Source organism: Petaurus breviceps, unplaced genomic scaffold, assembly GCF_028583685.1.
Source record: "Petaurus breviceps papuanus isolate PSGF00001 unplaced genomic scaffold, PetGlider_PUasm1.0 207, whole genome shotgun sequence".
NCBI lineage: Eukaryota > Metazoa > Chordata > Mammalia > Diprotodontia > Petauridae > Petaurus > Petaurus breviceps.
In genome coordinates, this window is record NW_027185850.1 from 21,278,482 (window position 1) to 21,300,798 (window position 22,317).

Below are 22,317 nucleotides of genomic sequence, written 5' to 3' on the forward strand. Positions count from 1 at the left end.
CCCTAAGCAATTGGTGTTAAGTAACTTGCTCAAGGTTACACAGCCAGGTGTTTCTGGGTGGGTGCTAAGTGTCTGAGCCCAGATTTGATCCCCAGGTCATCCCAACACTGGAACCAGTGCTCTTACTCGCTGAGCCACCTGGCCGCCCCAAGATCTTAGATCTTCTTCAAAGACATTGGATGCAAAGCATTTTCTTTCCCAATTGACAGCTCCCCTTGTAGCTGCTTTGATTTTGTTCATGTAAAAAGTTAACTAATTTTATATCATCATTATTGCTTCACCTTTTATGGTCACCTCTGCCAGGCAGGTTTTTTCCAGTGTGATAGGACTGCATTATGTTGGGCTCAGGTGTCTAGTGTGCTTAGGTTAAAAAAAGGTTGGGTTGATTTTAGGCAGGGAGATGAAGGCCTGGCCAGTGAAGTGAGCAGGGTTCCCTATCACTAACCACAGGACACAAGAGCCCCAACTAGGCACTGCCCCAGGGAGCAGCTCACTGCCTTTCATCCCTGAGGACCTCAGCCTGGGGCCCATCAGGCTCATTGCCTGGGGATGCCCATTTCACAGATGGCTGGACAGAAGGACAAGTGACCAGCCCAAGGGCACCAAGGTCAAATAACAAATTAAAAACATACAAATATAACCAAAAAAGCTCAAAACTGCCAGGCAGCTATATTGAAATGGAAAGAACTAGGAAATGAAGCCAGAGCAAGGCAATTTTCTGTGGGTCTTAGTTTTTTTCATCTATAACATGGAGAAGAAAGAGCTGAATGAAAACATTTCTCTTCCAGCTCATACATTCAATTATCCAGTTCAATATTTTATGACTGCAGATGGAGAACCACCCTCCAGCCAAAGAATTGTGTCCCCAGCTCAGCTCAGACCCACTGATGCCCTGGGGCTTAGAGTGAACTATCAGATATTAATGCATCAGTCTCCTAACTAAGTATTCAGCCTTTCTATATCAAACTAGTGTTTTTGACCAGCTGTTGAGTTTATAGAATAGAAAATTCAATTTAATCCTGTCTTCTATGTGTGAGATAACTTTGCTAGGTACCAGACACACACACACACTCACACACACACACACACACACACACACATACACACACCATCCATCACAAATTCAGCAGGAGACAATGGACCGGCAGACTCGGTGGGAGCAATGTGGAATGTGACCACCTTGTCTTCCTCCTTCCTAAGTGACCAGTGTTGGTGAGGCCTTTTGCTGCCCAGGGAAGGCCGACCAACCAAGTTGAAATACTAAGTCACACTGAGAAAAAGGCAGGAGGTGGTATGTGCCAAGCAAGTAAAAGCACCATCTTGACCACTTTCTCCCCTCTGAGCCTGATGGGAACAGTCCATGACCCTGAACTCAAGAGCCTGTGGAATGACAGTGCCCTTCAGACCACCAGCTCTGCTTCCATGCCAGCTCCCAGAGCCATCACTGAGGGGAGAAATCATTGTAGAGAAGGGGCTCGCCTTCCTTGTCACTACCAGAGAGAGCCAACTGGCACTACCAGGCAGCTAGGCCCAGGGGTACCATTCCTGCAGCCTCCCTTTTCTCCCTTGGGGTGCCTCATTGCTAGGTTGGCTTCTTGCCCTCTATGTGGGCAGCGGGGCAGCAGTTGGTGGGCACAGCTGGTCCCTCCTCTGCAGAAGCTTCTTCCCCAGATGGTGGCCTCGAGAGGGCAGCTGGCCCTTGCTGCTTATTCCCTACTTAGAGTAAGGGGTGGCAGGGAGGGAGAAGGGGGAGCCTCCTCTCTTTAATCTAGATATCTTGAGTTTCCAGGGCTCCCTTTCTTCTAGACTTCGTGGGATTTGCTGTAGTGCCTTAAGGGTGCATCTGGTTAAGCAACTGCCCAGAAACCCTCTGCTGGGCCTCTTCTCAAGCAAGAAGGGCTCCCTGTCCACCACCCACTTGAGCAGATCTCAGCAGGGGACTCATCAGGACCTCTGAGGTCATGGAGCACAGGCCTTGTTTTAGAAGCAAACAAATGAAGAAAAGGCTGTTGGAGCAAAGCCCTGGGCTGGAGCAGATTTGTGGGTTGCCCAGGAGCCCCCTGGGGGAACCAGGCTCCTGAACCAGCTAACGTGGAGAGCCCTGAGGGAGAAGGAAGGAGCCGCCATCTGTATTGGCTGTAAACAGAGGCCTCCATCTGGGCAATGTTGACATCTCTCCTCAACCCAAACCCAGGGTGACTTCTCTGAAAGTGACCCTTGGGGAAAAGGCAGGTGTAGGAAAGGAAAGAAAGCTCAGAGTAGGCAGGCAGAGAAAAAGACAGGAGCTCTCTCTAAGCTTTGTCAGCTTTTTGCCTCCCCTTCCAGGAAGCCTGCCCTGATCATACCAGCCCATGGAGACCTCCTTACATGTGAGTGGTATTACTCATTTGGAAATAAATCACATGCAGCCTTGACACATGGCATGTATTGTTATTTATCTGCATTTTAATTTATTTTATTTTACTTCTTTATCTTTAATTTTTTTAATTTTTAAATTTTAATTTTAATTTTTTTATTTATTATTATTTACCTGTATTTATGCATACCTGTCTTGTCCACCCTTTTAGACTGAAAGCCCTTTGAAGGAAGGGTATATTTCTTCTGGATCTTTGTACACCCCCACTTCCATCCCAGTACCTGGTACTGGGTTCTTCACACGGCTCTTAGTTTGAACATAGAATGTTGGAACACAAAATGTCAGATCTGGGAAGGCCCTCAGAATAGAGAACGTCAGATCTGGGAGAGACCTTAGAACAGAAAATGTCTTAGAACGTAGAACGTGAGAGCTGGGATGAACCTTAAAATCACTTCTTGTAGCTCCTTTATTTTACAAAGGGGAATGATCCCATTTAGAGTAGGAAAGTGCCTGGCCCAGGTGTGCTGTTCTCAGTGATTTCAGTCATGTCCCACTCTCTGTGGCCCCATGTGGGATTTTTTTGGCAGAGATACTGGATTGGTTTGCCATTTCCTTCTCCAACTTATTTTCCAGATAAGGAAACTGAGGCAAACTGGATGAAGTGACTTGCCCAGGGTCACAAAGCTAGTAAGAGTCTGAGGCTGTATTTGAACCCAGGAAGATGAGTCTTCCTGACTTCAGGCTTGGCTCTCTGTGCACTACGGTGATCCCCAGCTGGCCTAGCATCACATGGCAATTTAGGGGCAGGACCAGAACTAGGATTCAGGTCTCTTGGCCCTGAGTCTAAGGCTCTCTGCTCCATATCATGGATTCAGTAAGATTCACTAGACCCCCGAGACACCCACTTTTTGGTACAATCTGGGCTGATAGCCCCCAAGACTTCCATGTTAAGTGCCCAACTCCCCAGTTGCCAACAGAAGTGAGTCCAAGTAAGGCAAGACTTCCAAGTGGAAAGCTCCCAGCCCTCCAAGATGGGCCAAAGTCAAAAGGAACCTCCTTTGGCCATAGCAGACACTGGGACACTTTTGCTTGGTAGATGTCTTCACTGGAGCATCATTTGTCAAGGAAACGACAAAGCATTTTCCTGGCCAGATTCACTGCTCTATTAGATGATGCCCAACGTGGCACCATCTCTGTCTTTGACATTCTAAGAGTTATTTTGCTCGAGTACTCCTCATTGAGCAGGGGTGACCCACCCAGCAAAGGCACCACTGGGGTGTATTGGGAAGGACTCCAATGACCTGAAGACCAGAGAAGAGAGACCGGGATGGGAAGAACACTGAAGACCCTGTTACACAAGGCTCATAGCTGCAAGAAGAGGATTCTTGGAGTGGACTGTGACAGCTGCCCTCCAGTTCAGGGTGTCCCAAAATTCTTAGGGCAGTTGTCTAGTTTAGAAGTTTAAAACCGAGCTGAGGATTTGTGAAGGGCTGCCAACAGAAAGAAAGCTCAGCCTTGCTCTGCTTGACCTCGGAAGGTGGAAGTGACACGATTTGTGTAGCCCTTTATCATTTACAAAATTATTTATATCCCTCGGAATAGCCCTATGAGTTCGGCAGGACAGGCTTTGTTGTCCCCATTCTACAAATGAGGAAACTGAAGCTTAGAGCGCAGAACAAATTTGAGCAGGGTCAAGTAGTGAGTTCAAGGCAACAAAAGGTTTTATGAATAGTTTCCTAGGTAGTGGACCCTTTACGCATCTTGGGGATACAAAGATGAAAAACCACACGGTTCCTGCCCTCAGCGAGCTTACACGCCAGTGGGGGATGTGACATGCACCCAAGTAACAGATATGAATCTCAGTAAGTGACAGAGGGCAGTTAGCGCAAGCCCTGAGCATCAGACAGCATCCTCTCCATGCCCATCCCACAGCTCACTCCTTGTCTCTCACCTAGCACTTTTCCATTCGTTCTTAGTAATTTGTATAACTTACACAGTCTCAGGGGAAACACGTGGGATCCCCCATGAATGAAATTTCCACATCAAAAAAGAAAAAAATGACACAGTCCCTGCCCTGAAGGGGCTTACATTCTAGAAGGAGAATACAACATGGGTACAGATAATGAATACAAGGTGATCTGAGCAGGGCAGTCAGGACAGGCTTTGGGTAGAGGGGCGCCTCTCCTGAGATACTCACCCCTCATCTGCTTAAGCAATGTTTCTGACAGTCACTTCCTTCCTGTGACGTCATTTGGCCACAAAGTATGGAATCTACAAAGGATCGAAGGTCGGGCAAATCACCGCCCCTCTGAGCCTGTTTCCTCATCGGTAAAACGAGGGAGCTGAGCTAGATGGTCCCTAAGGCCACGCCCAGCTTCAGATCTGGGATTCTAGGATTGTGTTGAAGTGGTATAAAAGGTGCCTGAAAAGATTCATGAATCGAAAGGTGGGCCAGTCACATAGTGAGAACCAGGAATCAGTAGTGTCTAGCCCATGGCCTCCATTGGCATGTAGACAAGATCAAAAGACCTAGAGGAAGGACCCAAGCCCATTGGGTGGAGCTAGGGGCCAGGATTTACAGGAGGGCACAAACAGAAGTCACACAGGCAAGAAGGTATGGAATGGGTAGCTATCTGCCTTGTTGGAGGGATTCAACACTTCCAGAAGAGTCCTCAATTATACTAGAAGAAAAATGTACTTGTTTCAAATGATGCATCGCAGAATGTTCAAGCTGAAAGGGAGTGCTGAGATCCTCTAATTCCAGCCTCTCATTGTACAGAGAGGAAAGCTAGATAAAAAAATTAAATGATAAAATTTATAAAATTATAAATTGGTAACATGATAAAATCGAAAAGAGGCCCAGAGAGATAAAATGACTTGCCTTAGGCCCTATGGCTAAGATGTCTCAGAATCAGGACTCAAACCTAGTCCCTCTTCTTCCAATTCTGCCTTTTTTCTCTCTGTACCACAGTGATAACTCAGGGTCACTATCGTGAACACCTAGGATTAGAATGTAATGCCTTCATTAACTATCAGCCAATCAGTCAACCAATCAACATTTATTAAGATAATAACAGGTGACACCATGCTTTCTTGACAGAGATTCGGTTCCCAGAGGTAGAAATACTTCAGGAGAGAGAGGGATGAAGGCCAGGAAACAGGTGTTCCTGACAGGCCCTTCTCTCCCTCCCCCAAGGCTGCTCAGGATCTTCCATCTAGAGACAGAAATCTGACCCTCCCCCTTCATCTTACAGGTGAGAAAACTAATCCAAGGACACGGAATGGCCCAAAGGCTCATGGGTAGTGAGGGGTGGCCTGAAGTCTCTTGCCACCCTCCATCTTGGGAAGCATCCCCCTGAGCAATGACTCCTTGGCTACACATGGCATCCCCATGACTTCTCTGTGCCTCAGTTTCCACATTTGTGAAATGAAGATGACGCATAACTAGGGTATGTGAACCAAGGGGTGCCACCTTACCTGAGGCTGGAGCCTGCCAACAAGATACCTGAGATGGGATGTGGTCTATGATCCAGTGCTGAGAATACCGGAACATCCCCAGCATTAAGAACGATCACACAAAACAGAATCTTAGACCCAGAAAGACCCTTGTATATCACAGGCACTAGGTGGCACACTGGGCTGGGAGTCAGGGAGACCAGGGTTCAGACACACTGGGCCGGGAGGCAGGGAGGCCAGGGTTCAGACACACTGGGCTGGGAGGCAGGGAGACCTGGGTTCAGACACACTGGGCTGGGAGGCAGGGAGACCTGGGTTCAGATCTGGCTTTTGACACTCAGTAGCCAGGTGGTTCCAGATACATGACATGTGTCTGTCTCCCTTTACTCAGCTGTTAAGTGGGGAGAAAGACAGTTCCCAGGATTGTTGTGAGGACCAAATGAGAGAATATTTGTAAAGCCCTTAGCCCAGTGCCAGGCACATAATAGGGGCTTAGCTCCCTCTACAGCATTTCCAACAAGTGGTCTCTACCTAGGCACCTCCCAGATTGGGGAAACCACTTCAGGATTCAGAGGCGGCCCATTCCTCCCAAGGGCAGAGTGGTTAGCAAGCTTTCCCTTATACTCAACTGAAATCAACCTTGAGGTAGCTTTTACTCCATGTTATTAAAGAGTTTGCAGAATGATGTCTCCCTGTGCAATGACCCTGTGGTTCTTTCTGGGGTTACTGGGGCATGAAGGACAATTTGTCCCTGTACTAAATGTCCCCCCGCTAGCACAATCAGCAAAGACTCTCCTTCTAGAATACGCTTGCTTCTCAGCAGTCACCTTCTAGCCCCCTCCCCACCCCTTCTTCTAATCTGCCAACCCCCTGGAAGAAAGCCAAAATCCAAGCATCTTAAGGTAAGGAAGCCTAATTTAATGCAGGATTCCAAATCGACAAGTAATCGCTTGGTGTTCTTCAGGGAAATGCATGGGCTTTGTGAGCTGCTCTCACAGCTCTCTGGTCTGCTCCTGACTCATTTCCCTGAGGGCTGTATTCTTGATGGCTGCAGGGGATGCTGTCCATCAGACCGGTGGATGAGGCAGCACTCCCCAAAGTCCCCTCTCGGCCCTTTTGGTCACAAGGAGGCAGGGTTTGAACCATGTGTCTGTTTTCAAGGTTGGTCTCCTGGTTCTGGTCACTTTCCTCTGCATCAGTTCAGATGAGTCTTCCCAGGTATCTTTGAAGCTGTCCTCTCTTATTTCTTAAGGCTTAGTCACATTCCATTTTATTTGTATATGATAATGAACCCGGGTCTTTCCAACACTGAAGTCAGTCCTTTACTTCCTTACACAGCCTCCCCGCTCCCATCAACCCCTTCTTCCTTTACAGATGATAAAGTTATGAAATTGAGGCCCATAAAGAAGTGCCTTGGCGATGTCCCTCAGTTAGGTACCGGAAGGGTCAAGGCTGGACTTGATCTCCTGACTCCTGATTGGTTCAGACAATCTGATTGTGTGGTGCCTTCAAACTACTTCCATACACACTTAAAAGCCATAATAATAGTTGGTTGACAGTATTAACAATAAATGAATTATGTTATTGAGGTTAAGGATGATGAAAAAAGGAGTCTGGCTGGTCAAAAGCCTGAGAAGGGAAGAGGGGAGGACCCAGAACCCTAGTGAGGAAGCCTGTCCAGCACCTGGGACCAGCCTGGAGGCGAGGGGTGGGTGAAGGAAGGGAGAGAGCCTCACTATACCCTGAGACTGGTTGGAACCACCATCGCCTGGACCCTGGGCGTCCTGCATCATGGGGGGCATGGGGAGTCAGCCCCGTCCTGGTGCAGTTGTTCGGAAGACAGGGCCTGGGAAGGGGAGGAATAGGGAAGGATCCTTAGAGGGAGGCAGGTAGGTATTGAAGCGGGACCTGAGTTTGAATCCTGCCTCAGACACTTACTATGTGTGTGACCCTTGGCAAATCACTTGGGCCCTCTTAGCCTCATCAAGAAAACAAAATAATAATAGCACCTACCTCACCAGGTTGTTGTGAGGACTGTAAAATGCCTTGTGAACTTTAAAGTTCTATACAAATGCTGTGTGTATATAAATAAAGCACTATGTAATGGTATAAATAAACTTGCATTGATAGAGGGGCCACTGTGGTCGACGGAGCATGCTTCCATCCATCCACCTCCTCTGGGCCTCCACTGGACCCCAGTGGCCCTCACCCAGCCATTACGGAGGCTATAGGGAGGAGTGCCCTCTCCCATTGATACCTGGGCACAGCCAGAGTGGTCCCAGTTGGTCATACTCCTGAGCAGACAGCTTGAGTTCTGAAATACTAACACAAGAGAAAGGCCTCCACCCCCCTGGTTTTGTGGACAGACTACCGGACTTGGAGTCAGGAAGGTATGGTTTGAATCTTCTCTTAGCAGTGTGACCCTGGGTCAGTCACATAACTGGTCTCTTCAGTTCAAAACTGACAGGCTTGTAGAGGGTGTATGCCAAGTCAGGACAAGAAGGGAAGGCATGGATGAGTTTCAATCAGCATTAGTGGATGGACTGCCCACATCGAGGAGTTCATGTGCCAAGAGAAGCATATGGAGTTGTAATAATCCCTCACATTCACATAAGCCCTCAATCCTTTTCAAAGAACTTGCCAATCCACAGTTTCAGGGGATTCTTACAGAAACCCTGTGATTTATGAATATCCCCATTTTATAGATGAGTCCACTGAGGTGAGGTGAAGTGATTCAGCTAAGGTCATACAGTGAGCTGGAGGCCAGGCTAGATCTGGCCCCAGTGAGGACCACCTACCCCCAAACCCTTCTCCAGCCCTAGGAGTCTGGCTCAAAGTCAGATAGCTCCTCATCTTTGAGGGTCCCCCCTGGCCCATCCTTCAATCCATAGTACCAATCCCCCTCCTCTTTGTCGGGTTCCTCGGGGGCCGTGTCAGATGCCTCCATTGGGTCAGGAAGGCCTCCTTCAGAAGCTGCATCCTTGGGGGCAGCTGGGCTCGGCGTGGACCCAGGCCAGAAGTTTGGAGGAGCACCCTGGCCGAGCTTGGGGCTGGCGCTGGGGCTGGGGCTGGGGGTGTCTTCATCCCCTCCAGTGGCATCGATCAGAACAAAGTCTGGGTAGCGATCAGGCTGAGAGTCTGCTTTCCTGGACCAAGGCTCTTCACCCTCTGGAGGGGATGGGTTCCTGCTGCTGTCACTGCTGCTGCTGCCACTGGAGTCCAGCTCATCTTTAAAGGAGGCCAGGGGGGCAGCAGTGATCTGGGGACCGGTCATCTGGCTGGGAAGAACAAAGACACAAAGCAGGAGAGGTTAGGGGAGGCCATCAGAGGACAGCAGTGGGGTCCTGAATGAGGACCAAACCCCAGGTTAGTATAAACCCCAAGCTTTCCTCAACCATCCTTACAGGCTCAGAGAATCCTGCATGAAAGGCCTGTCCTGGTACCTCCCTCCTCAGGTCATGGTCTCCAAGGCTCTCACAGTGGAGCCCAAGCTCCCGAGAAAGGCTTTGAGGAAAGGAGCGTCCCTCAGTGGACTGTTCTGTTGTCTGAGGATGAGCCCTGTGCTGGGAAGACTCAGCCTTAAGGGTGGACTCTGTGTGTGTATGTGTGTATGTGTGAGAGAGTGCATGTTATGTGAGTGTGTGTATGTGTGTGTACATGTGTGTGACTGTGTATATGTGTGTGAAACAGTGTGAGTGTGTGTGTGAGTGTGAGAGAGGCAGTGTGAGTGTGTGTATGTGTGTATATGTGTGTGAGTGTGTGTATGTGTGTGTATATGTGTGTGAGTGTGAGTGTATGTGTGTGAGTGTGTGCATGTGTGTGAGTGTATGTGTGTATATGTATGTGAGTGTGTGTATGTGTGTGTGAGTGTGTGTATGTGTGTGAGCATATGTGTGTATATGTATGTTTGTGAGTGTGTGTATATGTGAGTGTGTATGTGTGTGCATGTGTGTATGTGTGTGAGTGTGTATGTATGTGAGTGTGTGTATATGTATGTGAGTATGTGTATGTGTGTGAGTGTGTGTATGTGTGTGCATATGTGTATGTGTGTATGTGTGTGAGTGTGTATGTGTGTGAGTGTGTGTGTTGTGTTTTTAACCATAGAAATCCATCCCATCACTTAGCTATTCCCAGCAATACAGTGACGCAAGACAGCTCCTAAGGATTTATAATGAAAAGGGCTCTCTCTCCAGAGAGGGAGTTGATGGAGCCTGGAAGCAGATCGGAGCACACTTTTCCCACTTTCTTTCCTTTCTTTTCTGTCTTTCTCTCGGTCTGTGTTTTCTTTCACAGCCTGACCATTATGGAGCTAGGTTTTACACGACTTCTCATGTGTGCTCAGTGTCAGATTGCCTGCCTTATCACTGAGGAGGCAGGGGAGGAAGGAGGGAGAGGATCTGGAGCTCCAAAGTTCAAAAAATGATTATTAAAAATTGTTCTCGGGGCAGCTAGGTGGCTCAGTGAATAGAGCACTGGCCCTGGAGTCAGGAGGACCCAAGTTCAAATCTGACCGCAGACACTTAACACTTACCAGCTGTGTGACCTTGGGCAAGTCACTTAACCCCAATTGCCCTGCCTTCCCCCCTCCAAAAAAAGGCAAAACAAAAAAAAAATTTTCTTACTTGTAGTTGGGAAAAAATAAAATATTGAATTAGACAAAAAAAAAGAATTCCATTAAACAGTCTAATAGTAACGATTAGCACTTGAATAGTGCTTGAAGGGCTGCAGATTGTTTTGCATTTTCTGTCTCACTCGGTCCTCTTCACATCCTCGTGTGGGTCAGAGAGCTGGCCTTGGAGTCGGGAAGACCCGAGTTTGAATCCTGCCTCAGACACGCACTAGCTGTGTGACCTTGGACAAGTCACTTAATCTCTGCCTGCCTCAGTCTCTTCATCTGTCAAATGAAGACAATCATGGCACCTGCTAGCTTTGCTGTGAGTCTCAGAGTGGCTGTGTATGTAGTGCTAGCTGTTGTCACCACCACCATCATCATCATCACGAGGCAGGCAGGCACCGGGCAGTGAACCTGGGGTCAGAAAGGCTTGAGTTCCAATCTGGCCTCAGACACGACTAGCCATGTGACCCTGGGCAAGTCACCTCACTGCTGTCTGCCTCAGTTTCCTCAACTGTGAAATGGGGGCAATGACAGCAGCTGCCTTGCAGGGCTGTGAGAATCAAATAAGTGATATTTGTAAAGCCTTCGTGCAGTGCCTGGCACCCAGTAGGTCCTTTAAAGATGCCTATTCTCCTCTCTGCCCACCCCCACCATGACCACAGGAGTGCAGGGGGCTGTGGTCAATCATCGACAAACAGTTAAGTGTTCTCCATGTGCCATGCACTGTGTGAGCTACTGGGGATACAGAGAAAAATGAACATGGTCCCTGCCTCAGGGACCTCCCCAGTCATCATGCCCTCATCACTCTGGCCTGGATCCCCTGGAGACCTCACTCGTCTGCCACCCTCCAGGCTCTGCTCTGTCCAGTCCTTCATCCACACTGTGCACACAGATCTGACCACGTCACTCCCCAGCTCAGAAGTCTCCACTGGCTCCCTCTGCCCTTGGGGACAAGCCAGAGACCTCTCTTAGAGAGGCATTCAAGGCCTCTCCCAATCTGACCCTCCACTGCCTCTCCAGACATCAGGCACGTCACTCCCCCTCTGACTCTCCAGCCAAACTGCCCGAGCTCCTGGCTGTGGGCTTCCCCCCTCAGCCTCCACCTCCAGTCTCCACACCCATGTCCAGGCCTTGTGTGCCGTCCCTCCTCACCTCCTGCCCTTCAAAGCTCACTCGTGCCCCTGCCCCCTAAAATGACCTTGGCTACGTAGGTCATGTTTAACTTAGCCTGCATTCTGAACGTGTGGTGGAGCTTTTATTTTTGCCCATAATTTCTGGGGTATCAGAAGGTAATCCTAGCAGGAGGGTTCAGCTGCCAGTCCAGGGGCAGGGCCCCATGCCCGGGTTAGGGCCCAAGGGCTCCTGCCTCCTTCTCCTTTCTTCCCCATCACATTCTCCCAGCCTGTACCCTCTGACGCAATCAGGACCATCCTCCTCCTTCTTCACCATGAAGTCCGAAGCCCTTCCCTCGCTGCTTTCTCCTGGTAGGGACGCAGAGGCCACAGACATGCTCCCCCAGCCTTTTTGTGCTCACCTACGGCAGGAGCAGAGGCTGCGTGCTGTGCCCACCCGCCCTCAGCGGAGAGACAATGCAAGGCGATGAAGAACCTTCCACCCTTGTTGGGGGGAGACCCTCAACCCTTTCTGATTCTTGGGGGCTGCTCTCACAGAACTTTAGGGGTTCCAGGCTGCTTCTCTGCCTTAGTCCCTCAGTTTCTCCCACAAAGAGTAGAATTTCCCACCAGAAGCTCCAAAGGCCTCTCCGTCTCCAGCATTCTTGGAGTCTGCTGTTGCTGTCTCCCCAGCTAAACTGCCAGCTCTTTGAGGGCATCCTTCCCTCTCGTCCTTCCCACAGGGGCAGGCCCAAAGCCCTACACACAGTAAGTCAATGGCCTTCCATTACTAGGTGGGGCCAGGAGTCGATAAACGCTTATTGCCCGGCTGATTTCTGTGCTATTTGGTATCAACATTCTACGTGGAATCCGGAGCTAGATGGCCCAATGATCATCTAGTCCACTTTGGCCCTCAGAGCCCCCCATACACAACATCCTCACCAGGCGGTCCTCAACCTTTCTGAAAGACCTGCAGCTGGGGGATTCACTGCCTCTGGGGCCAGCCCGCTCAACCTGGGCATGGCCCTAATTGCCAGAAAGATCTTCCTTTCTTCAAGCCTAACCTCCCGTCCTCCCAGTTGCTCCTGGTTCTGCCTTTTGGGACCAAGCAGAATAAGCCTGATCCCACGACAGCCCTTCAGATCCTGGGGGCCAGCTCTCATGTCTCCCTGGGCCTTCTCTTTTCCAGGATAATCATGGCCCAGTGCCTTCAGCTGCTCTAACTGACCTACATCAGAGGGACTTTCACAGGTGTCCTCCCATCGATGGCTTCCTAGACTTCCCTCCACCTGCACCATCTCGTTCCTCTCTCAGCCTCCCCCACCCCAGTGCCCCACAGGATCGCAAGCCACTCACCTGGCCTCAGGCCGACCTCCGTGGCTCTCAGCCTCCACGATATCCGGGCTCTGATGGACAACAACAGTTGTCTCCATGAAAGGCTGTGAGCGGGGGCACAGCCCCCTTCCTTCTCCAGCTTGGAGCTCGGACTGGGGCAGGCTCAGGGCCGACAGGACGCCCTGGTCCTCTCCAGGACCAAAGACCTTCATCTGGATGTGGTGATAGTCAGAGGGGCTCTGCGTCTCTTCTTCCAATCTAGAGTAAGGAGGTTGGGACCTGGAGGAGAGAGGAGGGAAGGCTGAGCCGGGAAGGAGAGGGGACCATGCCCATTATTTCATCTAGTCCCGAAGGAGCCCTGGGATGTAGGCAGGGATTATGACAGCTTAGGAAACTGAGGCAGAGGATGGTTTCATTCTTTGTGTGCTGAGCACCGAACCAGTCCCTGGCACACAGTCAGCACTTCATAAATGCTCATCTAATAACTGATTAAAGTCATTGGAATTCACACAGCTTGTAAGGATTGGAGCCCAGTCTGGAACCCAGATTTTCTGACTTCTGATCTAGTGTTTTGGGGTTCCCCCCCATTATCACGCTGACTTATGGAGAGAAGGGGCTCCAGAGGGGCGATCCCCCTGTTGGTGAGCTGGGTGGCTTGGGATTCTTCTCCGGGTCTCCCTGTTCTCTCTCCTGTGCCATGAGACCTGATCTGCCGCACCCATCCCACTGAGACAGGGGTCTCCTCTCTTCTGGCTGTCCTAATACTGCTTTTTTCAAGCAACCTATGAATTTTTCTGGGTATTTGTGTTTTGGGGTCTCTATGTGGCTTTACTAGTAAGTGGCTGCCCACGGGAAGGGGAGCGGCTCCCTTGGGACAAATGGTGGGGTATCCAGCTGCGTATCCTGCCTGTCTGGCCTCCTGGCTGTCCCTCAAGCAAGTCACCCCATCTCCTGCCTCCAGGCATTTGCCCCAGCTCTCCCCCATGCCTGGAATTCTCCCCCTCCACAGGGAAGCCTCTCGACTTCCCTGCCTCCCGTAAGTCCCAGCTAAAATCCCACCTAGCGCAGGAAGCCTCCCTCCATCCCTAATGCCACTGCCTTCTGTCTCTGGATCACTCCCAAGCTGACCCGTCTATGGCTTGTTTATACGCACTGTCTGGTGTCTCCCCCACTACACTGGCAGCTCCCCAGGGTACTCAGCCCAGTGCTTAGCACACAGAAGGAGCTTAATAAATGCTTGTGGACTTGTTGACTGTTCCAGGAAGGGTTGAAAACACTGCTTCCCTTTCACAGTACAGTAGAAAGAAAGTTAGCCTGGAGTCAGCAGATCTGTGTTCAAATTCTGACTTTGCCACTCACTGCCTGTGTCTTTGGACAAATAAACCACTTCTTAGCTCCTGGTTTCCTCTTCTTGAAAATGAGTCCTTAGGCCCCGATGGCCTCCAAGGTCCCTTCTGTATCTGATCCTATGATTCAAACACACATCCTGCTTTTTTTTTTTGGTCTTTGTAGTGAGATATTTCTAATTCAGCTGTTGCCAAGGGTTTCTCCCCTTGACCTTGACTTGAAGGCAGGGCTGAGCGCAACTCAGGACTCATTAAAAACAGATTGGGAGCTGTTGAGAGGGAGGCCCCAGCCCTGACACCTACCCCTTCTTTTCTGGAATGCCATGTCCGGCGGTGGCCAGAGCCTTCGGGGACAGGAAGCTCTCAAAATCCGTGTCAGCGGGGACAAAGGTGATCTGCGGAGCAAAGAGTGGGGTCTGAGGCTGAGAGAGCAGATGGACCAGCGGCTCTGCCCCGCGCCCCTCCTGACTGCCCCCTCCCCAGCCCAGAGCCTTAGAGGGCCCGAGGGGAGGGGCGGGAGGGGCCTGAAGGAGGCACCTCGAAGGGGCCTCCCCCCACCCAGCCTCAGCTTCCCCCTCTGCACCGTGAAGATCACAAGCCCTCCTGCCTTGTGCCTGGAAACCTGGGCAGAAAGGTTGTGTAGACCTCTCCACAAGCCGCTGCAGGGGCGAATGACTATTATGAGAGCCATGAAAGCTTCTGGGCAAAGTGAAGAGGGATGAGAGCACAGGGCTCCAGGCTGTCAGGCCATTGAGATGTCCCGGACTGTGTGTGTGTGTGGGGGGGGGGGGGGTATGTGTGTATGTGATGTGTGTTGTGAGTGTGGGGGTTTATATGATGTTGTGTGAGTGTGGGAGGTGTGAGTGTGTGTGTATGTGCTTGATGGGTAGGCTAGGCTCCCCAGCTATTAAATAGGACAAAAAAGGGCTCATGACGATTCCACAATTGTGGGGTTTCCCCGAGGAGACTCTGGAGTGTGTAAGAGCTGTAGGAGCCTTAGTCACACAGTGGAATCTCCCATCAGGAGCCTTTGCACTGGCTGTCCCTCATGCCTGGAATACAACCCCCTCCTCAAACCCACCCTTCTTCCTCATCCTACCTCCCCTCCCCCCACCCTCACTCCTCCCAACACTCCCCCTCATCCCCACCCTCCCTCCTCATCCTCACACCCCCTCCCTCTCCCCACCCCCACTCCTCCCCATACTCCCCCTCACCCCCAGCCTCCCTCCTGATCTCCCACTCCCCTCTTATCTCCTCTCCTTAGAGTCTCTAGTTTGCTTCAAATGTCCGACCAAGTGCCACCCCCTACGGGGGCTGTGATCTTAGTCTTAGGGGCTTGCACACTCAATCCCAATCAGGAAGCTGAGCCTGAGAGCCCTGGAGGAGAGAAGGGCCCATCCCTCTCTTCTCGGCCTTGGCCAGGCGGCCTCTCTGCAGCACGTTCAAGTCTGGCCTCAGAATTCAGGAAAGATATGAATCAGTCAGAGAGTGTCCAGGGGAGGGTGGCCAGGATGGGGAAGGGCCTTGAGTCCATGTCACATGAGGAGTGGCTGGAGGAGCTGGAGAAGAGAACACTCGGGCCCCCATGGCTGCCCTTGTCCTGTGGAGGACAAGCTTGTACCATTTGGGCCCAGAGGCCAAACCAGGAGCAACCAGGGGAAAGTGACAGAAAAGGAGGTTTGAGACAGATAGAAGGAGGGATAGAATGGGCTGCCTGGGGACGTGGTGAGCCCCCCATCCTGGGCAGTGTGAGTGAATGAAGCAAAGAATGGATGAGTATTTGTTGGGGATGTTCTAGAGGGGATGGGTTCTGTTTAAGGTGTGGCCAGGAGGTCCCTGGGATCTCTTTTGATCCCACAAACCACACTGTGAGGTGTAGGAAGAGGAATATTATTAGGTCAGTTCTACAGTGGAAGACACTGGAGTGCAGAGAGGCTGCTGGAAGGTGGGGAACACCGGGCCAGAGCCCAGATCTCCCAACTAAAGGCCCTGGACCCATCTGAGAGCACTGAGCTACAAGCGACTGACAGACAGAGCTCCCTGCCGCTCCCCTCCCCAGGCCCTGAAGCTCCCCTCCCCAGGCTCACGGGCCAGCAAGGGTGATCACAGGACCCAGGGCTGCCCTTAGCTGCCCAGGCTGGAGAGCCTGTGACTTCACCGTGGATTTCCTTTCCTCCCAGCGTGTGACCCTGGTCTCAGCTTCCTGGGACAGGGGGTGAGTTGACTGTAAATAACCAGGCAAGTGACTCCAAACCAGCCAGGACTGACCCTCCACACACTCGTTTTCCAGATTTGGAACCATGGGCATGGGAGGGGGAGGGGGAGGGCTGGTGAGCAGAGGGACTTTGTGTCTACTTCTAGAGGTTCCTGATTGGGGTCCGAGGGTCTAGATGGAGCAGCACAGCAAGCACCAGACTGGATGGGATGACAGAATCAGTGAGCTAGTGATAAGGAGTAGGGAGTTCTGGAATACAGCACAGACAAGGCCAGAATTGGGCGGGACCTGAGAACAGGGGATGTCAGAGCTGGAAAGGAGCTTAGAACATAGGATGTCAGCCTGGAAGGGACCCATCTCTTGGTCCAAGTCCCTAATCTTTTTTCTGTGTCTCAGACTCCTTGGTCAGTCAGTCTGATGAAGCCCAGGGAAGGGCCCCTTCTCAGAGTCATGCCTGTGGCTTACCTCCATAATTGAAGGGCCCATTAAATTTGCTAGAGGTTAGTGAACTTTTCCCCACAAAGTACCTGGACCCCTCCTCACCTCTCCACGGACACGTGGGTCTTTGGATCCCAGGACCAGAGGCCCTCCAGGCCCATTTTACAAGTGAGGAAACTGAGGCTCAGACAGAAGGGGCTGGCCCAGTCTCTGGTTCGTGAAGATGGATGGAGCCCGAGGAGCCGAGGCCTGGCTTAGGTCTTTCTTTGAGCCTCCTTTCCCTGCTCTCAGTCTGGTGCCCAGTAAGTCACATGGACAGAATAAATACTGATTGACTGACAGCATGTGTGTATAAAGGCAGGACTCGCACTTATACTCAGAGTTACCCTCAAAAAAGGAACAGAAAGACACAGTTACACACAGAGAGACCCCATGGAAAGGCATGCATCCGTGGGCATGGACACACATGGCCTCCACCATTGTGGCAAACACTGCATGTATGTGCAAACACACATGTCCCCACAGAGCCCCCAGACGGTGTGCTGCCTGTCTCCTGCCTACCTTTGGGTAACACTGGCACATGCTCCAGACGACCCCTGCGATCAGTGCGATGCCCCCGATGACGCAGAAGGTGATGTAAACCTGCGGCCGGTCCGCCGTCATGATGAACATGCCCACGGCCAACAGGAACAAGCCCAAAATGATGAAGCCGTAGCGGAAAGTCTTGTCTTCAGCCATGGCCCTGGTGCCCTGCCCAGCCTGGCTGGCCCCAGGGGGAGAGAAAGCCCTTCCTGTGGGGGGCACACTGGCAGCACCCAGAGGTGTGTGGGGGGGAATCCTCCGGATGCCCCCACCCCCAGCCCATGGGAAGTCACAAAGCAGGGCTCTGGGCAGCCGGCTGGGGTCTGTGCTGACTGGTTTCTAATGGGCCTGGACGACCAGCTGCCTACAGTCCCGAAGTTTCACGCTCCATTGGAGATGTCCAGCTGCCCTGCCTCACAGCTCTCTCTCACCTTCCCTCTGGGGCTGAGCTGGCTGTGTAGGTGTGGGACACCCAGGTGGGAGGGAGCAGCCAGGGAGGGAGGGAGGGAAGGGGCAGGCTTACGGGTGCCAGGTACCATGCCAAAACCCTGACATCATTCCAGCTGCCCAAATGCCTGTCCCCCAGTCAGGGGCTGAGCTCGGAGGCTCCCCTATCCCTTCGGTGTGACCCTCCTCCCAATTTCCCTAGGAACCCTTGGCCAGTGACCTTGACTCTGCCCTCTGCATCCTCATCCCCCACCACCTAATTTCTTTACCACCCAACACGCTGCCTCTCCTCTCACGCTGATGCAGCTCAGGCCCTCCTCCCTCTCCCCTGGACCACAGAGAAAGCCCCTTCATTAGACAGCCAGCATGTCATCCATCCAATGCTAAGCTGCCTGATTCCTCCTCCTACGGCAGACAGAAGACTGACTCTTTCCCTCCTCAGCTCAAACATTTTCCATGGCTCCCCATCAGCATAGGAGCTCTCCAGTTTGGCCCCAAGCCCTTCCCAGCCTGGCTCCAGCCATCTCTAGGTTCTGGGCAGGCCCTCACCCTTTGGCCCCCAGGACACCAGCTGTTCTGCCTCTCGCCTCTGGGGCTCTCCTTGTCTCCCCAGCGCCATCTCTAGGGATCCTGAGTTTCCTCCAAGGTTTGGCTCCTGGGCTATCCCTTACAGACGCCTGCTTGCTCCCCACTGAAGGGCTCTCTCCAGCCCTTCAATTGTGGATAATTATCTGCTTTACCCAGTGGAAATTCCTTAGTGAAAGTCACTGCTTTTCACTTTGCTTCTATCTGTAGCATCAAGAGGGAGCCTGTGTAGGGAGAGAAGTGACCTCAGAGCAGGGAGATCTGGGTTCAAGACCTGCCTTTAACTTATGCTAGCCAGGTGACCCTGGGTAAGTCATTTAACCTAAGACTCTCAAAAACTAAGAGCTGCTGAAAAGGTCTTGAGCTGCCTGGGCAGAGACAGTTTCCAGAGCCAGTGAAATCACAAATCTGGTCCCTAGGAATTGGCCCATGTGGTTGTTGTCTCATCATTTTAGTCATGTCTGGCTCTCTGTGACCCCACTGGGGACTTTCTTGGCAAAGATACTGAAGGGGTTTGCCATTTTCTTCTCCAGTTCATTTTACAGATGAGAAAACTGAGGCAAACAGGGTGAAGTGACTTGCCCAGGGTCACCCAGTTAATAAGTATCTGAGGCTTGATCTGAACTCAGAACTATGGGTCTTCCTGACTCCAGGTTCAGCACTTTATAAGCATCTCCTTTGATACTCACATTTTACAGTTAAGGAAACAAAGGCAGCAGGGGTGAAGTGGGCATAGGCGGTCAGCACCCAGATGTGGGTGGGGGGGTCTTACTGAGGGATTCTATAGCTAGTAAGAGGTCAGGTGCAGAGGGAGGCCTTTCTGACTTCAGGGCTGGCACCGGCTGCCATTCCCAACACTGAAGTGGGAGCTCCTTGAGGGGAGGGCTCTCAGCACCTGCCCCAGCAACTCAAAACAGATGCTTAATAAGCATTTTGTTGAATTTAACTGGAATAAAAATGTGAAAAGAGAATGAAAGGCTTTAGGCAGGAGGGGCAGCCCACTGAGAAGGGGGTTCATTCATTCATATCCTGCGTCCCCGCCAGGCAGGGTATCCAGGGCAGCCGCCAAGGCTCCCTTTGTCTCTGTCTGTCTCTGGGTGTATGTCTCCCTCCCCCAGCCCCTCCCATTTTTCCCCCAAATAAGAAAAGAAGAGGGGGCCTCCAAGGCCTGGGGAAGACGCCAAAGGCTCCCTCCCTCCCCATCCTGGGGCTGGGAAAGGGAAACTCCCGAGGCATCCAGGCCCAAGCCCCCTCCCTGCCCCCCAAGCAGGCTTAGTGAGAGGCTCTGAATACGTGGGTTCTGCTCCTCGGTACCTGCGAGATCCTTGGCAAGCCCCACACACTCCAGTAAAATCCGTCAATGAGCCGGAAGGGATTAGAACCAGATGGCAGTTAGCAAATTCTAATCCAATCACTTTAGAGACAAGGCCCAGAGGGTTGGCAGAGGGGCAGACATCCTGGGTTCGAATACCACTTCTGAAATGTCTTACCTCTCTGACCTGGGGCCTCATCTGTAAAACGAGCAGCCGGAGCTGGGGGGCGGGGGGGGGAGGGGGTCTCTGAGGCCCCTTCCAGCCCTGGACCTGTGACCACAGGCACACACTGGCTCCAGGCTTTGGAGGAGGGTCCTGCCTGGCCCCTGTCCTGCCCCCTCCCAGGTCCCAGCCACCCTGCAGCGCCCCGCCCCCAGCTGCCTTGGGCACTGACTAGTGCGTGAAATGATTTCACACTTACTCATGTGTGTGTCTGGGATCTGCACATGCAATGCACACATGCTATTGTCTGGTCTATACTATTGCATGTCACAGAATTCTGGTAAGGAAGCAGCAGAAGAGGGAGGGAGGGAGGGAGGGAGGGAGGCGGGACAGAGCGGGCAGCTCACCCTGGCCATCCCTCTTAAGCGGTCAGCTCTTAGAGTCGGGGTCTCAGCAGCACCCTCTGGTGCCCATCACCCCTAGCTGCCTTGGGGACCAAGCAGAGCCCCGGGGCCCCCCAACTTTCAGAGGAAGAAACCAAAGCACTCCTCCCCTCCCCACAGGCCTAGCAAATGTGGCAGGATTCACACCCAGGGCACCTGCCTCCAGGCTCCCATTTTCTCTCTTTTACCACAATTCTGGATGGGCCAGGAGAGACCTCCAAAATCAGCTAATCCAACCCCTTTGTGTAACAATTGGGAAAACTGAGGCCTGAGGAGGACAGATGACCTAGCCACGGTCACTGAGGACCAGGACTCAGATCCAATACTCCAAATGCAGACTGTTCTGAGGCTCATGCTGCCCCTCTAGCATTTAATTCAATCAGCATTTATTGAGTGTCTGCTGCATGCTGCGCTCACAGCTTAGGGGGATTGCTGCTGCTTGTCCTTCGTTCTCCAAGAGGACCAGGACATCAGGGAGGTGATGCCATGACACAAGTGAATTGGATTTAAGCGAGGCAAGACTGGGCAAGGCCACCAGCCTCACTTTCGCCTTCAGAGACAGAAACGGATCAGGATGACTGGGGATGGCCCAGGATGCAGTGGGGGACCCTGGCCTTTTCAAGCTGAGGTCTTTAACAGGTCTCAGTTTGACTGAGGCAGTCCCCATTCAGTGATAAAGGCTTCTCAGGGGTATTGAGAGAGTCAAAAACCCCTGGCCTCAGGGGGCTTATAGTTGAGCAAGAAGGTAGGCTATAAAAGGGGACAAAAAACAGTGCAGAGCATCTTGACTCTGGCATCAGAGGACTTGGGTTCAAATCCCACTCAGTCATTACATGTATGACCCTGGGCAACTAACTTAACCTCTGTGGTCCTCAGTTTCCTGATCTGTAAAATGGGGAGGGATTGGACTAAAAGTCCCTGAAGTCCATTCCAGCCCTAGATCTAGGATATTGTGGTGCCTTAGTTTATTCTCTCCACAATCCCACAACAAGTAAGGGACCAGGGGTACAGAGAAATAGAGGCAAGGTTTGGAGTTAGAGACCTGGGGTCCAAGTCCCACTTCGGGCACATCACAACATCCCTGAGTCTCAGTTTCCCCATAACCACTTATCCAAATGTAAGGCAGGGATGTTTGGCAGGATGGATGAGCCCTGCATTTGGAGACAGAGAGACGGGTCCTTTTGGGAGCCAAGCTGAGCTGCTGACACTCACCGTGGCATCGCCCCGATCTGGGCATAGTAACAGTAACAATAACTAAAACGTAGCCAGCGCATTGAAGATCGCAAACACTTTCCACCTATTATCTCATCTGATGTCACTTTTAAAAATAAACATTGAAGGGGCTGGACTAGGTTGGTGGCAAATGGAAACACCTCCCTTTGGGAGGCATACTGATTTACAAAACCACAAATTCACGTGATCTGTGCTGTATTTTTGTTTATTTTGTTAAATATTTCCCAATAGCCTTTGAATCTGGTTCTGATCGCTTGAGATCTGTGGGCTGCTCTGGGCTAGATGACCTCGGAGGTCCCTTCTAGCAAATCTTACAAGTCTATAATCCAACCAACGTTTATTAAGTGCCTACTATGTACTAGGCATTGTGCTAAGTGCTGGGGATACAATTAATAAAAGGGGAGATCGTCCCTGCCCTCCAGGAGCTCACACTCCAATGGGAGATGGAGACAATACAATACAACAGGGCGAATAGCAGCTGCTTACTAAACGCTGATTTGCTTTGGAACCACAGAGGAGTGGGGAGAAGAGACCTAAGCCCTCGGGATAGCCTGACAAGCCGGAGCAGAGATGTCGCTGCCCTTGATGTAGAAGAGCAAAGCCAGAGAGATGCTTACTCTACTCTTGTGCAGCAATCCTCTATTGCATTCAGATTGCGTAATTGGCTTAGCCACCCCTT

At 51.6% G+C, this 22,317-nt stretch overlaps 1 protein-coding gene across 1 annotated transcript; it reads right to left on the reverse strand.

The window, feature by feature from the left end:
- Positions 1-6,709: 6,709 nt before the first annotated feature.
- LOC138164944 (barttin-like) lies at positions 6,710-17,890 on the reverse strand. The gene is made up of 4 exons (XM_069092925.1): positions 17,435-17,890; positions 14,524-14,615; positions 12,896-13,153; positions 6,710-9,090 (listed from the first exon to the last, which is right to left on the reverse strand). Exons 1-4 carry the CDS (start codon positions 17,609-17,611, stop codon positions 8,631-8,633), a joined length of 987 nt encoding a protein of 328 aa, XP_068949026.1. The 5' UTR covers positions 17,612-17,890; the 3' UTR covers positions 6,710-8,630.
- Between the last annotated feature and the right edge of the window lie 4,427 nt (positions 17,891-22,317).